Below are 19,935 nucleotides of genomic sequence, written 5' to 3'. Positions count from 1 at the left end.
CACATTTAAGGTAAAAGATTGACAGATTTCTAGACCATGAGGGAAATAAGGGATAAAGAGGTAGGACGAGAAAAGGGGCTGTGATTATAATGAATGACAGATTAGACTTGAAAGATGATATGATCCACTCCAGCTTCCTAATTCTCTACAAGACGATGAGAGGCATAGATAGAGTGGATAGTCAGAGATTTCTTCCAAGGGCGGAAATGACTATTACGATGGGGCACAATTTTAAGTTGACTGGAGGAAGGTATAGGGGGGATGTCAGAGGTAGGTTCTTCACACAGAGTGGTGGGCATGTGGAATGTGCTGCCGGCCGTGGTACTGAAGCCAGATAGAGACTTTTAAGCAACTCTTGGATAGGCACATGGAGGATAGTAAAATGTGGGGTATGCAAGGTAGATTGATCTTAGTAGGATAATAGGTTGGCACAACATTGTGGACCGAAGGGCCTTCGCTGTTCTGTGTTCTTTATCTTCTGTTCATTTCGACAACATCTTCTGCCTTCCACAAACTGCAGTGTTGGACTGTGGCAGCATCATAGCCATTTGGACATGGGAATTCTGCCCTGTACTCAAGACAAAGTTCTGCCTCAGACGCTTGCTTACCCGTCTATATATCAGCAGCAGGAATGGCAGCTGTGGCCTGTCCTTGGACTGCATCACCAGATTCTAAGTGCTGGAGTCCAAGATCAGAACAGTCAGGTTGAGATAGTCTCATGTCAAGGTGATGTGTTGAGGCCAAGTTGGATGTAAACGAGGTGGAATCTTGATGGAGAGTCCAGGGGTGGGGAAGAAACACCCAAAAATGGGTAAGGATGGGAGCCACCTGATGTGTAAACAGTGCTCTTGTTTGGAAATTCATTCCTTTTTTCCTGTCCAAAGCCTGAGCAGATTGAACAGCGTAGCGAAACTAAAGCTGTGACACAAGTGGCCCTTAAGTGGTCACCAATTGAACACTTTAGGATCTCCATTGGGGGTAAGATTGGGTGAGCTTCCCTAGGCTATAAAATTGGAACAGTTTGGGACAGGGCTAAAGAAGGCCCCCTGAAGCTTACCCTCAGACAAACCTTTCAACATAAGATGTGCAGGTTAGGTGGATTGGCCATGCTAAATTGCCCGTAGTTTTCAGGGATGTGTAGCTTAGATGGGTTATAGGGGGATAGGTCTGGATGGGATGTTCTGAGGGTTGGTGTGGACATTTGGGCCAATGGGCCTGTTTCCGCACTGTAGGGATTCTATGATGATGATTTTTTTTATTTATTCATTTTGTGGGATGGGGTCATTTCTGGCTGGCCTGCACTTATTGCCCATCCCTAGTTGCCACTGAGAAGGTGGTGGAGAGCTGCCTTCTTGAACCATTGCTGTTCATTCTCCTCTACGCTACTAATTTAGTTCCACTTACCATAATTCAAAGGTAAAACTCAGAAATACTGGATTCCAGGAACTAAAAACACGGCTGCATCCGATAGTCTGCAGGCCTGTTTCCAAAAGGCCTGTTGGATTACCTGCAAAGAGCTTCGGCATCAAAATATCTGGTGTGTCTGTTGTCAACGACTATAATTTCATGATGTTTATCCCGAAAGTATTCCAGTGCAGACTCTGGAGTCCGTGCGATGTTGCACTTGTATCCAGCTTTATCACATGCCCACCAAAAGCCATCACTCTGTTTGTCCTCTTTAGCAAAGACCAACAGAACCTACAAAGATAAGTTATATCAGGTGAAATTCCATTGTGCATTCCTACAGAATCACATGTGTATCAATCTACAGGTAATAAATGCCATTATTAGGTGTGCTATAGTCACCAAATCTCTGAGAATAATGCATCTGAATTCGAAGATCAAGCATAGGGACATTGCAATCGACCTCTGTCATTAATTATAAAGAACGGAGGGGGTAAATCAGTCAGGTTTCTCACTGCTAATTTTTGTATAAATCTAGTGACCATTGGATGACAAATGAGCTTAGTTATGAACTGATTAAGAAACAGTGGGCCAAATGGCTTCCTTCTGCACTGTAACAATTCTGTGATTCCGAGTGCACCTCACAAGTCCAGCTGATACTTGAGGGTGAAATCCTGCTGTATGAGATAAGCATACCAAACTAAACCCACCTTGCAAATAGTGACTTGCAACTGCTACAAAATAAATCTAATTTTGATTTGCATTAGTCACAGTTATTAGTGCTGCAATTGAGGAATTCTAAAGATTGTAAGTCAAAGATTCATGCAAACCATGGAAGTGATATACAAGTGTTTTACAGAAACTTCTGTTTATTATCATTGCAATACGAAGCACTATTATGACATGCTGCACTTGTGCCCAATGTGTTACCACATTATCACAGACGTTATCAATCTCTATACTATACAAAGTGAGCAGCAAATTGAATCCGGGCTTCACTCAAGGTTTAGAAGCCTTTTAAACTGGCCCATCATACCTGGGCCCTCTAATATTTTATCCTGGTACTATTTTTGAGACTGATGTGTCTGTCAGAAACAGGCTAGTACCTGGAGCAAACTATGATTTATTGTATTGTTAGGGGTCGTGCAATTTTAACTTGACAAATTTGAAATCCTGCCAGATGTCAAACTTGGAGCACAGAACGTATCAGGATTGGTTTCGGGTACCAAGACTAAAGTCACATCCAACAACAACATGTTCAGATCACAGGAATCTGTCCATTAAGTTCACTTGTTGCATTTCCAATTGATTTTGGAGTTTGGGGATTACTTTCTTTTCATTTATTCATCATTAGACCCTGTAAAAATACTCAATATGATGCCATTCTTTCTTCATTGTTTTGGATGAATGAGGGGAAGCAAACAGCAACAAGAACTAGCGAGTTTTGAGAGGATTTGTAGCTCAGTTTGAGTTTCTGGATGTGAGTTTGCTCGCTGAGCTGGAAGGTTAGTTTTCAGACGTTTCATCACCTTTTTTTTATTTGAAAAAATATATTTATTCATAAGATGTACAAAAAATAAAACATATTTATACACCTACCCAGTCATGCAAGCCGCTCCGGGTTACCCAGGGGGTACATACATCAACTAAAGGAAAAAAAAACAAACAAAGAAGAAAAAAAAAACAAAGCAAAGAAAATACCCCGGCAGTTGTCACCCCGCACAGTCCCCATTGGCCCCTTGACCAGTTGGGGAAGGCGCCAGCTGGGCCCAGGTACCAGATAGGGCCCTTTTTTCCATTCTGGACGAGGGGATTCATACGGTGGTCTTTCCCCACCGTGCCTTGGCGGCGGCTGCCCCAAGCTTTAGCGTGTCCCTCAGCACATAGTCCTGGACCTTGGAGTGCGCCAGTCTGCAACATTCGGTCGGGGTCAGTTCTTTCAGCTGGCAGACCAGCAAGTTGCAGGCAGACCAAAGAGCGTCTTTCACCGCATTGATGGTCCTCCAAGCGCCGTTGATGTTGGTCTCAGTGTGCGTCCCGGGAAACAGCCCGTAGAGCACGGAGTCCCGCGTCACGGAGCTGCTCGGGTCGAACCTCGACAAATACCACTGCATCCCCCTCCAGACCTCCTGCGCATAGGCACACTCCAGAAGGAGGTGATCGACAGACTCGTCCCCCCCGCAACCACCTCAAGGGCAGCGTGCGGTGGCACAGAGATTCCGGGCATGCATAAAGGATCTCACTGGCAGAGCCCCTCTCACCGCCAGCCAAGCAATGTCCTTGTGCTTGTTTGAAAGTTCTGGCGATGAGGCATTCTGCCAAACGACTTTGGCAGTCTGCGTGGGGAACCACACGACGGGATCCACCCTCTCCTTTTCCCGAAGGGTCTCGAGGATACTACATGCTGACCACTGCCTGACGGCCTTGTGGTCAAAGGTGTTTCCTTTCAAAAATTTCTCCACGAAGGACAGGTGGTACGGGACGGTCCAACTACTCGGAGCGTTCCGCGGCAACGAGGCCAGGCCCATGCTTCGCAACACCGGGGACAGGTAGAACCTCAGTAAGTAGTGACACTTGGTGTTTGCGTACTGAGGATCTACGCACAGCTTGATGCAGCCGCACACAAAGGTAGCCGTCAGGGCGAGGGTAGCGTTCGGTACGCCCTTTCCCCCATTTCCCAGGTCTTTGTACATGGTGTCCCTGCGGACCCGGTCCATCCTCGACCCCCAAATGAAGTGGAAGATGGCCCGGGTGACTGCAGCGGCGCAGGTCCAGGGAATAGGCCAGGCCTGTGCCACATACAACAGTACCGAAAGCCCCACGCACCTGACAACCAGGTTCTTACCCGCGATGGAGAGGGACCGGAGTGTCCACCTGCCCAGCTTCTGCTTCAGTTTGATGATACGCTCCTCCCAAGTCTTAGTGCACGCCCCAGCTCCACCAAACCAAACACCCAGCACCTTCAGGTAGTCTGTCCTGACGGTGAAGGGGATGAAGGAGCGGTCGTCCCAGTTCCCGAAGAACATGGCCTCGCTCTTACCCCTATTGACTTTGGCACCCGAGGCCAGTTCAAACTGGCCACAGATATCCAATAGTCTACTCACCGATCGGTGCAGAAGACGGCGACATCGTCCATGTACAGGGAGGTCTTGACCTGAAGGCCTCCGCTGCCTGGGATAGTCACGCCCTTCAGGCTCACGTCCTTCCTGATGGATGCGGCGAAGGGCTCCACACAGCACACGAACACAGCAGGAGAGAGCGGGCAGCCCTGCCTGACCCCAGATCTGACAGGAAAACTGTCCGATTCCCACCCGTTAATCGAGACTGCCCTAACGATGTTGGCGTAGAGCAGCCGGATCCAATTGCGGATGCCCTCCCCGAACCCCAATTCGGAGAGGACGTCCCTCATGTAAGCATGAGAGACCCTGTCGAAGGCCTTCTCCTGGTCCAGGTTGACGAGGCAGGTGTCCACCCTCCTGTCCTGTACGTAGGCGATCGTATCCCTGATGAGTGCGAGGCTCTCAGTGATCTCCCTGCCCGGCACAGCACAGGTTTGGTCAGGGTGAATCACCGACTCCAAGACAGACCTGACCCGGTTGGCTATGACCTTGGCCACGATTTTGTAGTCCACGGTCAATAGTGAAATGGGACGCCAATTCGTAATTTCTTCCCTCTCCCCCTTCCTCTTGTAAATGAGGGTGATGATGCCCTTCCTCATGGATTTGCACATTTCCCCTGCCTGAAGCATACTAACATACACCTCCAGCAGGTCCTGGCCGACCAGGGCCCACAGAGCGGAATACAGCTCGACCGGTAAGCCGTCGCTCCCAGGAGTCCTATTCCTCTCCAAGAACTTGAGGGCTCTGGTCAGCTCGTCCAGGGATATCAGCCGGTCCAGCCACTCCCTCGTGCCGTCGTCTAAGACCTCTGTGATAGACGACAGGAACGACTCGGAGGCCATGCTGTCCGTGGGCTTCGTGTCGTACAGTCCGGCATAGAAGGATCTGCTGATCCTCAAAATGTCGGGCCGAGACGACGTCACCGAGCCGTCGTCCTCCTTCAGCCGGCTAAGCACAGAGCTCTCTTTGTGCACCTTCTGAAAGAAGAAACGCGAGCACGTCTCGTCCTGCTCCACAGAGCGGACCCTGGACCGGAAGATTATCCTGGAGGCCTCCGTGGCGAAGAGCGAGGCTTGCTGGCCCCACACCTCGCGGAGGTCCTCCGTGACATCGACCCCCATCAACTGCAGAAGGAGCAGGTTCTGCACCCTTTTCTGGAGTCGCGACAGCTTTCCCCGCCTCTCTCTCGCCTTCCGAACACCCTTGAGGACAAAGAACCTCTTGATGTTCTCCTTCACCGTCTCCCACCAGTCGCCCAGAGACTCAAAGAGGGGTTGCATGGTTCTCAAACCGGCGTACTCCCTCTTAAGCTCCCCAACGTTCTCTGGCGTCAACAGAGTTGTGTTGAGCTTCCACATCCCCTTGCCGGCCGGCTGGTCGTCCATTTCACTATTGAACGTGGACTATAAAATCGTGGCCAAGGTCATAGCCAACCGGGTCAGATCTGTCCTGGAGTCAGTGATTCACCCTGACCAAACCTGTGCTGTGCCGGGCAGGAAGATCGCTGAGTGCCTCGCGCTCATCAGGGATACGATCACCTACGTACAGGACAGGCGGGTGGACACCTGCCTTGTCAGCCTGGACAGTCGGCCAGCAGGAGGCAGTGGTCAGAGAAGAACACCGGCTCGACGCCAGTGGACCTGACCGAGAACGCCCGTGACACAAACAGGAAGTCTATCCTTGAGCGAATAGACCCGTCTGGCCGCGACCAGGTGTACCTCCGCTGCGCTCCGTCTGCAGGGGTGCTGAAGACGTCGAGCGGCTTGGCGTCCTTCACCGTGCCCATCAGGAATCTGGACGTGATGTCCAGTTGACTCCCCCCACCCGCTGTCCCCACGCCGGATCTTCCATCTGCATCGATGATGCAGTTGAAGTCTCTGCCTAGGATGACCGGCCTGGACGTAGCCAGCAGGGGTGGAAGCCGCTGCAGGACGGCCAACCGCTCATTCCGTACCGCTGGGGCGTACACGTTGATCAGCCTCAGGGGTGCGTTCCTGTAGGTGACATCAGCCACTAGGAGGCACCCCCCACCACCTCCTGAACTTGAGAGATGATGAAGTCGCGCCCCCGCAGCAGAATAGCCAGGCCCGAGGAGCGACAGTCGTTACCCGCCGACCAGATCGAAGGCCCACAGTTCCAGGCGCCGGACCATTTCCCGTACCTGCCGAGGTGCGGTATCCCGCACTCCTGCAGAAACAGGAGGTCCGCCTTGATGGTGGTCAGGTAGGCCAACGTGGATACACATCTTGCGGTGGACTTGACACTGCGCACATTAATGCTTGTACCCCCATTGTGGGCAGAGACCGCAGTACCCTCCCCAAGTCCAAGGTCCAGCCCCTCCATCTGTCCCTTCATGCCCATTGCCCGGGCTAACTGCTGGATGCTCTCCAGGCTCAGGAAACCATCCATGCTGCCTTCCGGGTGGCATCCCCCCATTGGGGGTGCGGAGGCAGGAGGGTCTGGCTCTGGGTCAGGCTGGGGACGCACTGTTTCCTCCTTCCCGCCTGGAAGTTCCGGGGGGCCCTCCAGTGCCCCAGCGGCACTTGACTAGGTGTCGGAGGGAGCCTCAGGATGCCTCCTGTCACCTGGAAGCGTGGTGCTGCTTTCCTTCTCCCTCGAGGTCTTTAACTTCTGCTTCGGGCGGGCCCTCTCCGAACTCCCCTCGTCAGAGGAGCTCTTATAGCCCCCCTGTAGCTGCCTCTTCCCGCCTGATGGTTGCAGTTCCTGGGCCCGTCGACGCACCTTCCTCCTCACTTTCCGGACTGTCGTCCACTCCCCTGGGTCACCTGTCGCCACCTCCATCGACTCCGGGTTGTCGGGGGCGGGGGAGCGGAGCCTGCAGGGGTGCTTTGCTGGCCTCGGGCCCATCCTGCGGGGCTGGGCCCTCCTGCACGACCTGACCCTCCTGCACATTAGTGGGGTCCTTGCTGGGCGCTGGTGCCTTCCTCTCCTCCTGGGCGGGGCTGGCCCCGCATTGCCCCTGCCGGCAACCTGGGCATAGGTGGTCCCCCGCTGTGGGCATGCCCTATAGAGGTGGCCCGCTTCCCAGCAAAGGTTGCAGCTTTTTTCGTGTGGGCAATCCTTTGCAAGGTGTCCCTCCTCCCTGCAGTTCCTGCAGATGGTGGCTTTGCAGTCGGCCGCCACGTGTCCTGACCTACCACAGGCATGGCAGACTTTAGGTTGCCCTGCATAGGTCAGGTAGCCCTTGCTCCCGCCGATCGCGAAGCTGGAAGGTGGGTGTAGGACGTTCCTGTCCGCGCCCATCCTCAGCGTCACCTTGACCTGCCTCTTACTGGTCCAGATCCTGAAGGGGTCCATGATGTCAGTTAGGTCCCCTTCCACCTGCACATACCTTCCAAGGAAGGTCAGGACATCAGCTGCTGGCACATGCAGGTTGTACATGTGTACAGTCACCATACGGCTCCTCTGTGCTGGCATCACAAACAGCGGGACAGCGGTCAATACAGAGAGGGGGCCCTCACCTCCTTTCTCCTTGAAAACCTCCTGGAAGCGCTCGCAAAGCTTGGCACTCCTGAAGGTCACATCGTAAAAACGTCCTCCGGGGAAATCCTGCAGGCAGTAAATGTCCGCAGCAGCGAACCCACAACAGTTCAACAGGACCTTCTTCATGAAGAAGGTGTGGTCCACAGGTGCACCTTCATCCACCTTCTTCACCACGGATGGTGTTCCGGACCCCCTGACCTGGGGCACGAGCACTTGCCGCAGCCATCGCTGCAGGTTGGCTCCTCCCCTAAACCAGCGTTAGGCCGAAGCCAGCATTAAGATCCACTGGTCGCAAGGGTGCACAGCCAACCCGACGTCCTCCTTTCACCTCCAAGACAGCACCCTCCTCCTCTCGGTCCACAAGAGAGTGGGTCTTTATTTTGTTCCAGATGTAAGCTGGTTCACTGAGCTTGAAGGTTTGTTCCCAGAAGTTTCGTCACCATTCTAGGTAACATCATCAGTGAGCCTCCGACGAAGCGCTGGTGTTATGTCCCGCTTTCTATTTATCTGGTTAGGTTTCCTTGGGTTGGTGATGTCATTTCCTGTGTTGATGCTGTCATTTCCTGTTCTTTTTCTCAGGGAATGGTAGATTGGCTCCAAATCAATGTGTTTGTTGATGGAGTTCCAGTTGGAATGCCATGCTTCCAGGAATTCTCGTGCGTGTCTCTGTTTGGCTTGTCCTAGGATGGATGTGTTGTCCCAATAACCTACAGATTAGCCAAGGAACTACACCAAAGACTAAAACACCTAGTAGAAGACTCCCACCACTCCGTTCGCTCCACCCAAGAATTCCTGAACACCATCAAAGACACCAAGCTAGAAGAGGATGAAATAATGGTCTCCTTTGACGTAACAGCCCTGTTCACATCCATCAACGTCAACCTGGCCAAAGAAACACTGACTACACTATTAGAAGAACCGAAGACACATACACCAGACACCACCAACCTCATCAGCAAGGACAACATCATCAAGCTAGTGGACCTATGCCTCACCACCCACTTCACTTTCAAAAACAAAACCTACAGACAAACCAACGGTACACCCATGGGATCTCCGATATCAGGGTTCTTAGCAGAGTCAGTAATGCAGAGACTCGAACAACCAGCTCTGACAATCATCCAACCCAAACTTTGGGTCCGCTATGTGGATGACACCTTTGTCATCACTAAACAAAACAAATTAGAGGAAACCTTCAAGACCATCAATAATACACTTACTGGCATAACATTCACAAAAGAGGAGGAAAACAAGAACAAACTGCCATTCCTAGATGTCACAGTAGAGCGAACAGCCAATGGGGAACTTCAAACCAGCGTCTACAGGAAAACAGCACATACGGACCAAATACTGAACTACAGGACCAACCATCCCAACACCCACAAACGAAGCTGCATTAGAACATTATTCCAACGGGTCACCACACACTGCAGCACAGAGGAACTACGAAGCGCAGAAGAAAATCACCAATACAGCGTATTCAAAAAGAACAGTCCGCCGATTCCTCAGCAATATACCCAAACAAACAGACAAAACGGGCTCAGAAACCATAACCACTCTCCCCTACATCAAAGACATTTCTGAAATGACTGCCAGACTACGCAGACCTCTTGGCATCAGGGTAGCCCACAAACCCACCAACACACTAAAACAGCAGCTAATGAACTTAAAAGACCCTATACAGACAACAAATAAAACAAACGTCATCTACAAAATACCTTGCAAGAACTGTGACAAACACTACATTGGACAAACTGGCAGAAAGCTAGCCACCAGGATACATGAACATCAACTAGCCACAAAACGACATGACCCACTATCACTCGCATCCTTACACACAGATGAGGAAGGACACCACTTTGATTGGGACAACACATCCATCCTAGAACAAGCCAAACAGAGACACGCACGAGAATTCCTAGAAACATGGCATTCCAACCGGAACTCCATCAACAAACACATTGACTTGGAGCCAATCTACCACCCCCCGAGAAAAAGAACTGGAAATGACATCATCAACGCAGGAAATGACATCACCAACCCAGGGAAACCTAACCAGATAAATAGAAAGCGGTACATAACACTAGTGCTTCGTCGGAGGCTCGCTGATGATGTTACCTAGAATGGTGACGAAATGTCTGAAAACTAACCTTCCAGCTCAGCGAGCAAACTTGCATCCAGAGCAACGAGAACATTTGCAGTAGCCTCACCCACCAGGAGGAAGAGCAGGTGAGCCTGTGAGAAGACAGAAGGTCATGGGACAGCTGCTTGCAGTAAGCATTACCAGACCAACAAACCAATACAGCAAGTGAGTTTTCTGATGTCTCTGAGGAAGAACGCATGAGAAGTCTGTGTTTCTCCTAGTGAGTTAATACTGGTCTCTGCAGCTTTCTACAAGATCTGAAGCCCCCTGTGCATTGAGCTTGAGGCACAACTGCCCTTAACAGTGTCAGCTGGCAGTCCAGTTGTTGGCAAGACCGGAATATGAGTCCTTTCGTTACTTCTGCAAGGGACACATGAGGAATAGGTGAGATTTTCCAGACTCTGGCAACAACAATTTTTTTTTATTGTCATGTATATTTTCCAGTAAGAATACAACAAATTACAATGAGAAGTTTTCATTTGTCATGACAATTATGTGACATTTTGAATAATTTAAGAATAAGGTAAAAAAAGGAAAGATATAGTTTAAAGTGAATCCATCAGTACTGAGCCAGCTCATTATCAGTGATGCCTGAGCTGGCATCCCTCCTCTATCCCTACACCAGACCCAACCAACATCAAAGTCACTGATCCTCAGGCCACAGCCTAGCTGTGCCTGCACAGACCAACCAATGTCATAGTCACATCTTTCACTGCTGGCCTCTGTCAGAACTGGTTCTCAATCTCTTCCGTGAATGGAACTTACACCTAACCTTACATTTTCTCAATCTGGAATCCAGTTGATATTGCAATGGTGTGGGTTGGTATGTCCACCCAGCAAGGCTATTGGACATCAGCAGATGCACTCTCCAGCATGACCACCGCATGGCAAGGAGAATCTGCATTTAAAACTGGTTAGAACCATGCTGCATAACTCAACGTAAAAGTGGTTTTAACTCATGTAAGTTCTCAATATTTTACAAGTACTTCCACTTCCACAATTGTGGAATGGGTGCACTGATTGGAGAATATGTTTACCCTATTAGTAATATGTTTTTATCTCTGAAATGCTTGGTATACACAGATCAAACCTCTCCTACAATATTCCAATCTGTAGGCACTGCTGCAGAATTAATAAGATTTGGAAGGATAATCACCAAAGCATTCACTTTCTCTGTATTGCTGAAACAAGTGGCGAAAGAGAATGTGGATGCATTGGTGATCATCTTTCAAAATCCTATTAATTCTGCAACAGTGCCTGCAGATTGGAAGGCTTTAAAAGTAATTCCACTGTTTAAGGAAGGACAGAGAAAATGGGGAACTCTTGACCTTTTAGCCTGAGGTCAGTAGTAGGGAATGTTCTTGAACATATTAAGGAAGTGATTACTGTGTTTGAAAATTAATTATCGACTGAACCAAATCAACACGGATTTTTGATGGACTTATTTTGGGCATGTTACTAGCAGAGTAATGAAGGAGGAATCAGTGAACGTGGTGTATATGGATTCTCAGAACACCTTCGATAAAGTGCCACTCAAAAGTTTATTACGCAAATGAAAGTGCATGGGGATGAGAGGTGAAATTCTAACATAAGTTGAGAATTGGTTAATGGGCAAAAAACAGAATGGAGAATAAGTGGGTCATTTTCAGGTTGGCAGGCTATGACCACTGGGTTGCTACAGGGATCAGTATTTGGGCTGCAGCTATTTACAATCTATATCAATGATTTGTGTGTGATTCTCAATTGTAATATTTCTTAATATGCACATAATGCAAAACTTGGTGGGAATTTGAGTTGTGTGGAGGATGCAAAGAGGCTTCAAGAAGATTTTGACAAGCTGAATGAGTGAGAACTTGCACTGTAGATGGAATATAATGGGATATCATATATGTGTGAGGCTCTCCACTTTGATATGAGGAATGAGGGTACAGAGTATTTCTCAAATGGTGAGAGAATGGCGAGTGTTGATGTCCAAAGGATTCCAGGTAGTGAAAGCTAATATTGAGGTAGAATAAGCAATTAGGGAGGCAAACAGTATGCTACAAACAAAAGAAGAAATTGCTGGAAAAGCTTAGCAGGTCTGGCAGCATCTGTGGACAGAAATCAGAATTGTCGTTTCAGGTCGAGTGACCCTTCCTCAGAACTCAAATCAAAACATCAACTCTGATTTCCCTCCATTGATGCTGCCAGACCTGCTGAGGCTTTCTAGCAATTTCTGTTTTTGTTGCTGATTTACAGCATCTGCAGTTCTTTCAGTTTTGAAACATTATGTTAGCTTTTATCACAAGTGGATTTGAGTACGAGAGCAAAGAAGTCGTGCTTTAATTAGATAGAAAACTAGTGGCATCACACAGGAGTATTATGGGAGTTCTAGTCCCCTTGACATAGAGGGAGTGCAGCCAGAGGTACACCAGGCTGACTCCTGGGATAAGTGGTCTGTTCCAAGAGAGATTGAGGAGACTGGGCCTGTATCCTGGGAGAGCAATTGCACTAAAGTTTACAAAATTCTTAAAGGGTAGATGTATAAAAAAACTTGCCCCTCAAGTCTCCTTTGAACTTTCCCTCATCTGTAGGGTCTAGAACCAGGAGTTGCGATCTTTGAATAAAAGTCAAACCATTTATGAACTGAGATGAAGGGGAACTTCTTCAGTCAGAGGGTGGTGGTACTTTGGAATTCCATACAGCAGACAGCTGAGGGAGTTCAGTAATTAAATAAATTTAAGACAGAGATATCAATTTCTACTGATTGATAACATCAGAGATATGGAGATAATGCAGAAGCAATGATCTAGAATGATGGAGCAGGTTTGGGGGGCTGCACTGCCTATTACTGCTCCTAAATTCCAATTATTATTTACTCTCCTAAAATGAAATCTAATCTGAAGAATATAATTTTGAATGGAATGTCTAACTGAAGCCCTGTTTACCTTCACAGTAAGATGTAATTGCAAATGCTATTTTTTTTAGGAAGCGCACAGAAGTTCTTCCAGTGTCTTGGTCAGTACATTTCCCTTAACTAATGCTATCAAAAGTAGATTAAGAGATCATTTGTGTTTGACAAACATAGAAATAGAACATAGAACCGTACCATGCAGGAACAGGCCCTTTAGCCCATGATGTTGAGCCAAACTTGAGACCGAATGAAATCCCTTCCTCCTGCCCCTGGTCCACATCCCGCCATTCCTCGCATATTCATGTGCTTGCTAAAAGTGCCTTAAATGCCCTTATCATATCTGCCTTCACTACCACCTCTGGCAATGCGTTCCAGATTCCTACCACTCTCTGTGTAAAATAACTTGCCCCTCATGTCGTCTTTGAACTTTTCCGCTCTAACATTAAATGCATGCCTCCTAGTATTAGATATTTCAACTGTGGGAAGAAGATTCTGACCGTAAGCCCTATCTAGGCATTTCATAATTTTATAAATTTCTATCAAGTCTTCCCTTAGCCTGTGCCACTCAAGCGAAAACAACCTGAGTTTTTTTTAGCCTCTCTTTGTAGCTCATACCCTGTAATCCAGCCATCAACTGTATACTTTTCCTTAACATTTGATCTCCCAAAATGTAACACCTCACACGTACCCAGATTAAAGTCCATCTGCTGTTTCTCCGTCCATACCTGCAATTGATCTATTTTCCACTATATCCTTTGACAACCTTCCATACTATCTATAACCACCCCTTCTACACTTTCATCCAAGTCATTTATATATATTGCAAACAGCAGAGACCTCAGTATGGAACCCTGCGGAATACTACTAGTCATGGGTCTCCAGCCTGAAAAACACCGTTCCACCACTACCCTCTATCTTCTGCAGGTAAGCCTATTCTGAAACTAGGCAGCCGAATCATCTTGGAACCCATGCATCTTAACCTTCTGGATGAGCCAACCATGAGGGACCTTGTTGAAAGCCTTAGTAAAATCCATGTAGACAACATCCACTGCTCTATTCTCATCGATCATCTTCGTCACCTCCTTGAAAAATTCAATCAAGTTACTAAGACATGACCTGCGCTGCACAAAGCCACGCTGATTGTCCCTAATTAGGCCATGCTTTTCCAAATGTGCGTAAATCATATCTCTGAGAACTCTCTCCAATAATTTCTTAACCATCGATGTGAAATTCAACGGTCTGTCGTTTCATAGATTATTTGAACAGAGGAACAACATTAACTAATCCCCAGTCTTCCGGAACATCTACAGTGGTGAGAAAAGCTACAAAGATCTTGTTAATGGCCTCAGCAAGCTCCTCTCTTACCTTTTTCAATAAGCTGGGACAGATACCTTCGTGGCCTGTGGGCTTATCTACCTTAATGGTCTTCAAGAGATTCAACACCACTTCTGTCTTGATCTGAAAATGCTCTAGCATATTAGCATGCTCCACACAAATCTCACTATCATCCACATCCTTTTGCTGGGTAAATACCAATGCAAAATACTCACTTCGGATCTCACACACATTCTCTGCCTCCAAGCACAAGTTCCCTCCTTTATCCTTAAGTGGTCCTACTTTCTCCCAAGTTATCCTCTTTTTTAACTGTATCCATAGAATGCCTTAGGATTCTCTTTAACTCTGCTTGCCAAGGTTATTTCATGGCCCCTTCTTGCTCTCCTAATTCCCTGCTTGAGTACTTTCCTGCTTTCCTTATATTCCCTACAGGCCCTGCCTGAAATTAGCCTCCTACACCTTACATATGCTTCTTTTTTTCCGTTTTGACTAAATTTACAACGTCCGTCGTTATCCAAGGGTCCCTTACCTTGCTTGCTCCTTATCCTTCCTCCTTACTGAAACATGTCAGTCTTGAACTCTTCCCAGCAGGTCTTTAAACAGCTCCCACATCTCAAATGTTGACTTGCCCGATATCTGCTCCTCCCAATTAACACTCTCTAGCTCCTATCTAATCCTGACGTAATTTGCCCTTCCCCAATGTAGTACCTTTGCGCAAGATCCTGACTTATCCTTGCTCATAGCTACCTTAAAACTTAAGGACCTGTGATCACTGTGACCAAAATGCTCTACCACTGAAAGGTCGGTCACTTGGCCGGGCTCATTAACCAATACAAGGTCCAGTATGGCCCCTCCTGTTTCAAGAAACCCTCTTGGATGCATTTTTAACAAATTCCACCTAAGTCTCTTGCTCTAAGGAAGTCCTAGTCAATACCAGGGAAGTTAAAGTCACCCACTACAAAAACTCTGTTTTGACTGCATCTTTCCATAATCTGCCTATATATTTGTTCCTCAATCACTTGGTGGCTGTTGGGAGGCCTATAATATAATCCAATCAGAGTGATTGCACCCATCTTATTTTTGAAGTTGCACCCATATTGCCTCAGTGGATGAGCCTCTAGTACGTCGTCTCTGAGTGCAGATGAAACATTCTTCCTGATTCCCACAACTCCTCCACCTCTTTTACCTGCCTCTCTATCTCGTCTAAAACAACAAAACCCTGGAATGTTGAGCAGCAGTCCTCTCCCTCGCTCAATCAAGGCTCTGTAATGGCCACAATATCATAGTCTCATGTACTGATCTAGGCTCTAAGCTCATCTGCCTTACCCTTAATACTCTTTGTATTGAAATAAACACACTTCAGCCCATTATTATCATTGTGTTCATTTCTGTGTCTCTGCTTGTCCTTCCTTTCTGATTTACTGGTCCTAACATCTACCTTACCCTCAATCCTTCTACTTGCTGATCTGCTGCTCTGGTTCCCAACCGCTCGTCACTCCAGCTTAAAACCTCACAAATAAGACTAGCGAACCTCCCTGCAAGGACATTCATTCCCCTCTGGTTTATGCGCAACTTGTCCCTCCTGTACAGGCCAACCCTGCCCAAGAAGAGGTCTCAATGGTCCAAGAACCTGAAACCCTGCCCCCTGCACTAGCTCCTTAACCGCGCATTCATCTGTCCTATATTTCTATTCCTTGCGTCACTAGCATGTGGCACTGGTAGCAACCCAATGATTACTAATCTTGAGGTCCTGCTTCTCAGCCTATTTCCTAACTCCCTGTACTCACTCAGCAGCACCTTGCCATGTGCAAAACAGTCAGAACCCTTCAACAGGTCATTTCCAATCAAGAATGTTGTGTGCTCTGAGGATATGTAAGACACTCCAGAAATACAAGTTATTTCTTGAAATTGCACAAAAGGTTATATTTTCTAAAAATAAATTGGAAGCATTAATGCTATGAGCCTACAACAGCTCAAATTAAACAAGAAAATAATTTTTAAAATGGAAAAGATACACATTTCCCATGAATTCTTATGAATCGCTATCGTTCATTACATTTACAAAATAGAAAACAATAATAGCAATGCTGCTGTAAATTGCAAGTAATGAAATATTTTATTTATTTTATTCTTCATAATTAATCTAACTGGTATGTAAACACTCAGATTTTCATGTTAGAGAAATAGTAGGAACTGCCGATGCTGGAGAATCTGAGATAGCACGGTGCGAAGCTGGATGAACACAGCCGGCCAAGCAGCATCAGAGGAGCAGGAAAGCTTGACCCTTCCCGAACCGAAATGTCAAGCTTTCCTGCTCCTCTGCTGCTTGGCCCACTTTGTTCATCCGGCTTCACACCGTGTAATCTCAGATTTTCATATTATTTTATTTACATGCAGTATTAGCCATTTTTTTTATTATTTGTGGGGTGTGGCTGTCGCTGGCTGGCCAGCATTTCTTGCCCATCCCTCGTTGTCCTTGAGAAGGTGGTGGTGAGCTGCATTCTTGAACCACTGCAGTCCACCTGCTGTGGGTTGACCCACAATGTCATTAGGGAGGGAATTCCAGGATTTTGACCCAGCGACAGTGAAGGAACGGCGATATATTTCCAAGTCAGGATGGCGAGTAGTTTGGAGGGAAACTTGGAGGTGGTGGTGTCCCCATATGTCTGCTGCCCTTATCCTTCTGGATGGAAGTGGTCGTGGGTTTGGAAGGTGCTGGCTGAGCATCTTTGGTGAATTTCTGCAGTGCACCTTGTAGACAGTACACACTGCTGCTGTTAACTGTCGGAGGTGGAGGGAATTGATGCTTGTGGATGTAGTGCCAATCAAGCGGGCTGCTTTGCCCTGGATGGTGTCAAGCTTCTTGAGTATTGTTGGGATTGCACTCATCCAGGCAAATAGGGCGTATACCAGCACACTACTGGGGCATAATGGTGGCTCAGTGGTTAACACTGCTGCCTCACAGCATCAGCTAGCTAGATGCAATTCCATCCTCGGGTAACTGGCTGTGTGAAATTTACACATTCTCCTTGTTACTGCGTGAGTTTATTTCAGGTGCTCTGGTTTCCTCCCACAGTGCAAAGAGGTGCAGATTAGGTGGATTGGCCATGCTAAGTTGTCCGTAGTGTCCAGGGATATGTAGGCTAGGGGATTAGCTATAGTAAATGGAGGGTTGATACAGTTAGGGTTAGGATCATCCTCTTGCCCTCTGGGAAAAATTTCCCAGCCTATCCAGCCTCTCCTTATAACTCAAACTATCCAGTCCAGATAACATCCTTGTAAATCTTTTCTGTACCTTTTTTCAATTTAATAATATCCTTCCTATAGTAGAGCGACCAGAACAGTATTCTAAAAATGGCCTTGCCAATGTCCTGTACAACTGCAACATAATGTCCCAACTCCTAAACTCAATAAAAGGCAAAAGAACTGCAGATGCTGTAAATCAGGAATAAAAACAGAAGTTGCTGGAAAAACTCAGCAGGTCTGGCAGCATCTGTGAAGAAAATATCAGAGTTAATGTTTCAGGTCCAGTGACCCTTCCTCAGAACCTATACTCAATACTCTGACCCATGAAGACAAGCATGCCAAAAACCTTCTTTACCACTCTTTCCACCTGTGACGCCACTTTCAAGGAACCGTGCACCCTTGGGTCTCTCTGCTTGACAACACTCCCCAAAGCCCTACCAATAACTATGTAAATTCTGTCTTAGTTTGTCATACCAAAATGCAACACCTCACATTTATCTAAATTAAACTCCATCTGCCATTCCTTGGCTGATAGGCCCAATTGATCAAAATCCCATTGTACTCTTAGATAACCTTCTTCACTGTCCACTATTCCATCAATTTTGGTATCATCTACAACTTACTATCCATGTTTCTTAAATCCTCATCCAAATCATTTGTATAAATGACAAAACAACAGTGGACCCAGCACCTATCCCTGCGGAACACCACTGGTCACAGGCCTCCAACCTGAAAAAACAGCCCTCTACCACCATCCTCTGTCTCCTACTGTCAATCCAATTTTGTATCCAATTGCCTACCTGTCCCTGGATCCTATGTGATCTAACTTTACTGCCAGTCTACTATGTGGAGCCTTGTCGAAAGCCTTGCTAAAGTCTTTGTTAAAGTCCATGAAGACAAGTCTATCACTCTGGCCTTATCTATCTTCTTGGTCACATCCTCAAAACCTCAATCTAGTTTGTGAGATACAAAACCAGTGATCGATAAGAGGAACATGGGAAAGCCTCTGGGCTTACACAGAATATTGACAATGTAGACGAAGGTTGTTAATTGAGGGCTCAGGAGGAGCAGGTGGGGGTGGGGGAGAAAGTACTAAGAGACAGGAACGCCAGAGGTGGAGGGAGAGAGAGAGATAGAAATTAATTCTAGAGGAAAGACTTGAAAGAGGCACAAAAGATTAAAGAGAAAATATCAGGCAGATGAACAGAGCAGCAACAGTGACAAAGGTGCAATAGGGAGAGGAGGAGAGTATGGGAGATTGACTGACTGGGGACAATTGTACCAGAGAGGGAGAGGGAGAGAAAAGGAGTCCAGTGAACAGCAGGAGCTAAGTGGAGAGTGATGGGCTGTGCTCCTAGTATCCATGTTTCTCAAAGTGGAGTGATTTACTGCAGAGATTCGGATGAATCAAACTCCCCACATCAGACCACCACCATCTCCCAAGGTACAGCAACAGTCCATGGCTTCTTCATCAAGACAGACGCTGCTGAATCATTGCCCTCTGTGTTGGCATACCAGAGTCGGGCAACACGCACCTCCTCAAGACGAGAGAAAAAGGAAAACAGCAACTGCACTGAAGCTGAAACCCAAACCAGCCACACCAGTGTTAAGGTAATAGATTTGTTTATTCCTTTCACCGTTGTATATTCAAGTCATGGGCTCATGAGGCAGTCTGTTGTGATGTGTTTAGGATTGGTGAAACGCCCAACAAAAGAAAAAACATCTGCTTCAATTTACATTTCAGCATTGAGTAATGATTTACAGTAACAACTAACTTCTGCATATCTAGTGCTATACATGATTGAGAGACATTTAATATGTTAAGGATTTAATATGTTTAAGGATAGCAAAGATGATTCTTGTTAGGAGTGAGAGAGACAGGGTAGTTGTCATGGGGGACTTCAACTTTCCAAATATTGACTGGGAACACTATAGTTTGAGTACTATAGATGGGTCAGTTTTTGTCCAGTGTGTGCAGGAGGGCTTCCTGACACAGTATGTAGATAGGCCAACAAGGGGTGAAGCCACATTAGATTTGGTACTGGGTAATGAGCCCGGCCAGGTGTTAGATTTGGAAGTAGGTGAGCACTTTGGGGATAGCGATCACAATTCTGTTATGTTTACTTTAGTGATGGAAAGGGATAGGTGTATACCACTGGGCAAGAGTTATAGCTGGGGGAAAGACAATTACGATGCGATTAGGCAAGATTTAGGGAGCATAGGATGGGGAAGGAAACTGTAGGGGATGGGCACATTAGAAATGTGAAGCTTATTCAAGGAAAAGCTCCTGT

The 19,935-nt window shown here is 47.1% G+C and overlaps 1 protein-coding gene across 7 annotated transcripts in view; it reads right to left on the bottom strand.

Moving 5' to 3' along the window:
* Nucleotides 1–19,935, bottom strand: part of pde8b (phosphodiesterase 8B) — a 291,793-nt gene that overhangs the window by 93,963 nt on the left and 177,895 nt on the right. For all 7 annotated transcript variants that reach the window (XM_048527658.1, XM_048527659.1, XM_048527660.2 and 4 more), the window contains one exon: nucleotides 1,508–1,698. In XM_048527658.1, coding sequence (XP_048383615.1) covers nucleotides 1,508–1,698 — 191 coding nt within the window. The remainder of the gene's footprint in view (nucleotides 1–1,507; nucleotides 1,699–19,935) is intronic.

The sequence above is a fragment of the Stegostoma tigrinum genome, chromosome 3 (assembly GCF_030684315.1).
Source record: "Stegostoma tigrinum isolate sSteTig4 chromosome 3, sSteTig4.hap1, whole genome shotgun sequence".
NCBI lineage: Eukaryota > Metazoa > Chordata > Chondrichthyes > Orectolobiformes > Stegostomatidae > Stegostoma > Stegostoma tigrinum.
Note: the sequence above shows the minus strand (reverse complement) of the source record. Positions and strands in the feature narration are given on the sequence as shown.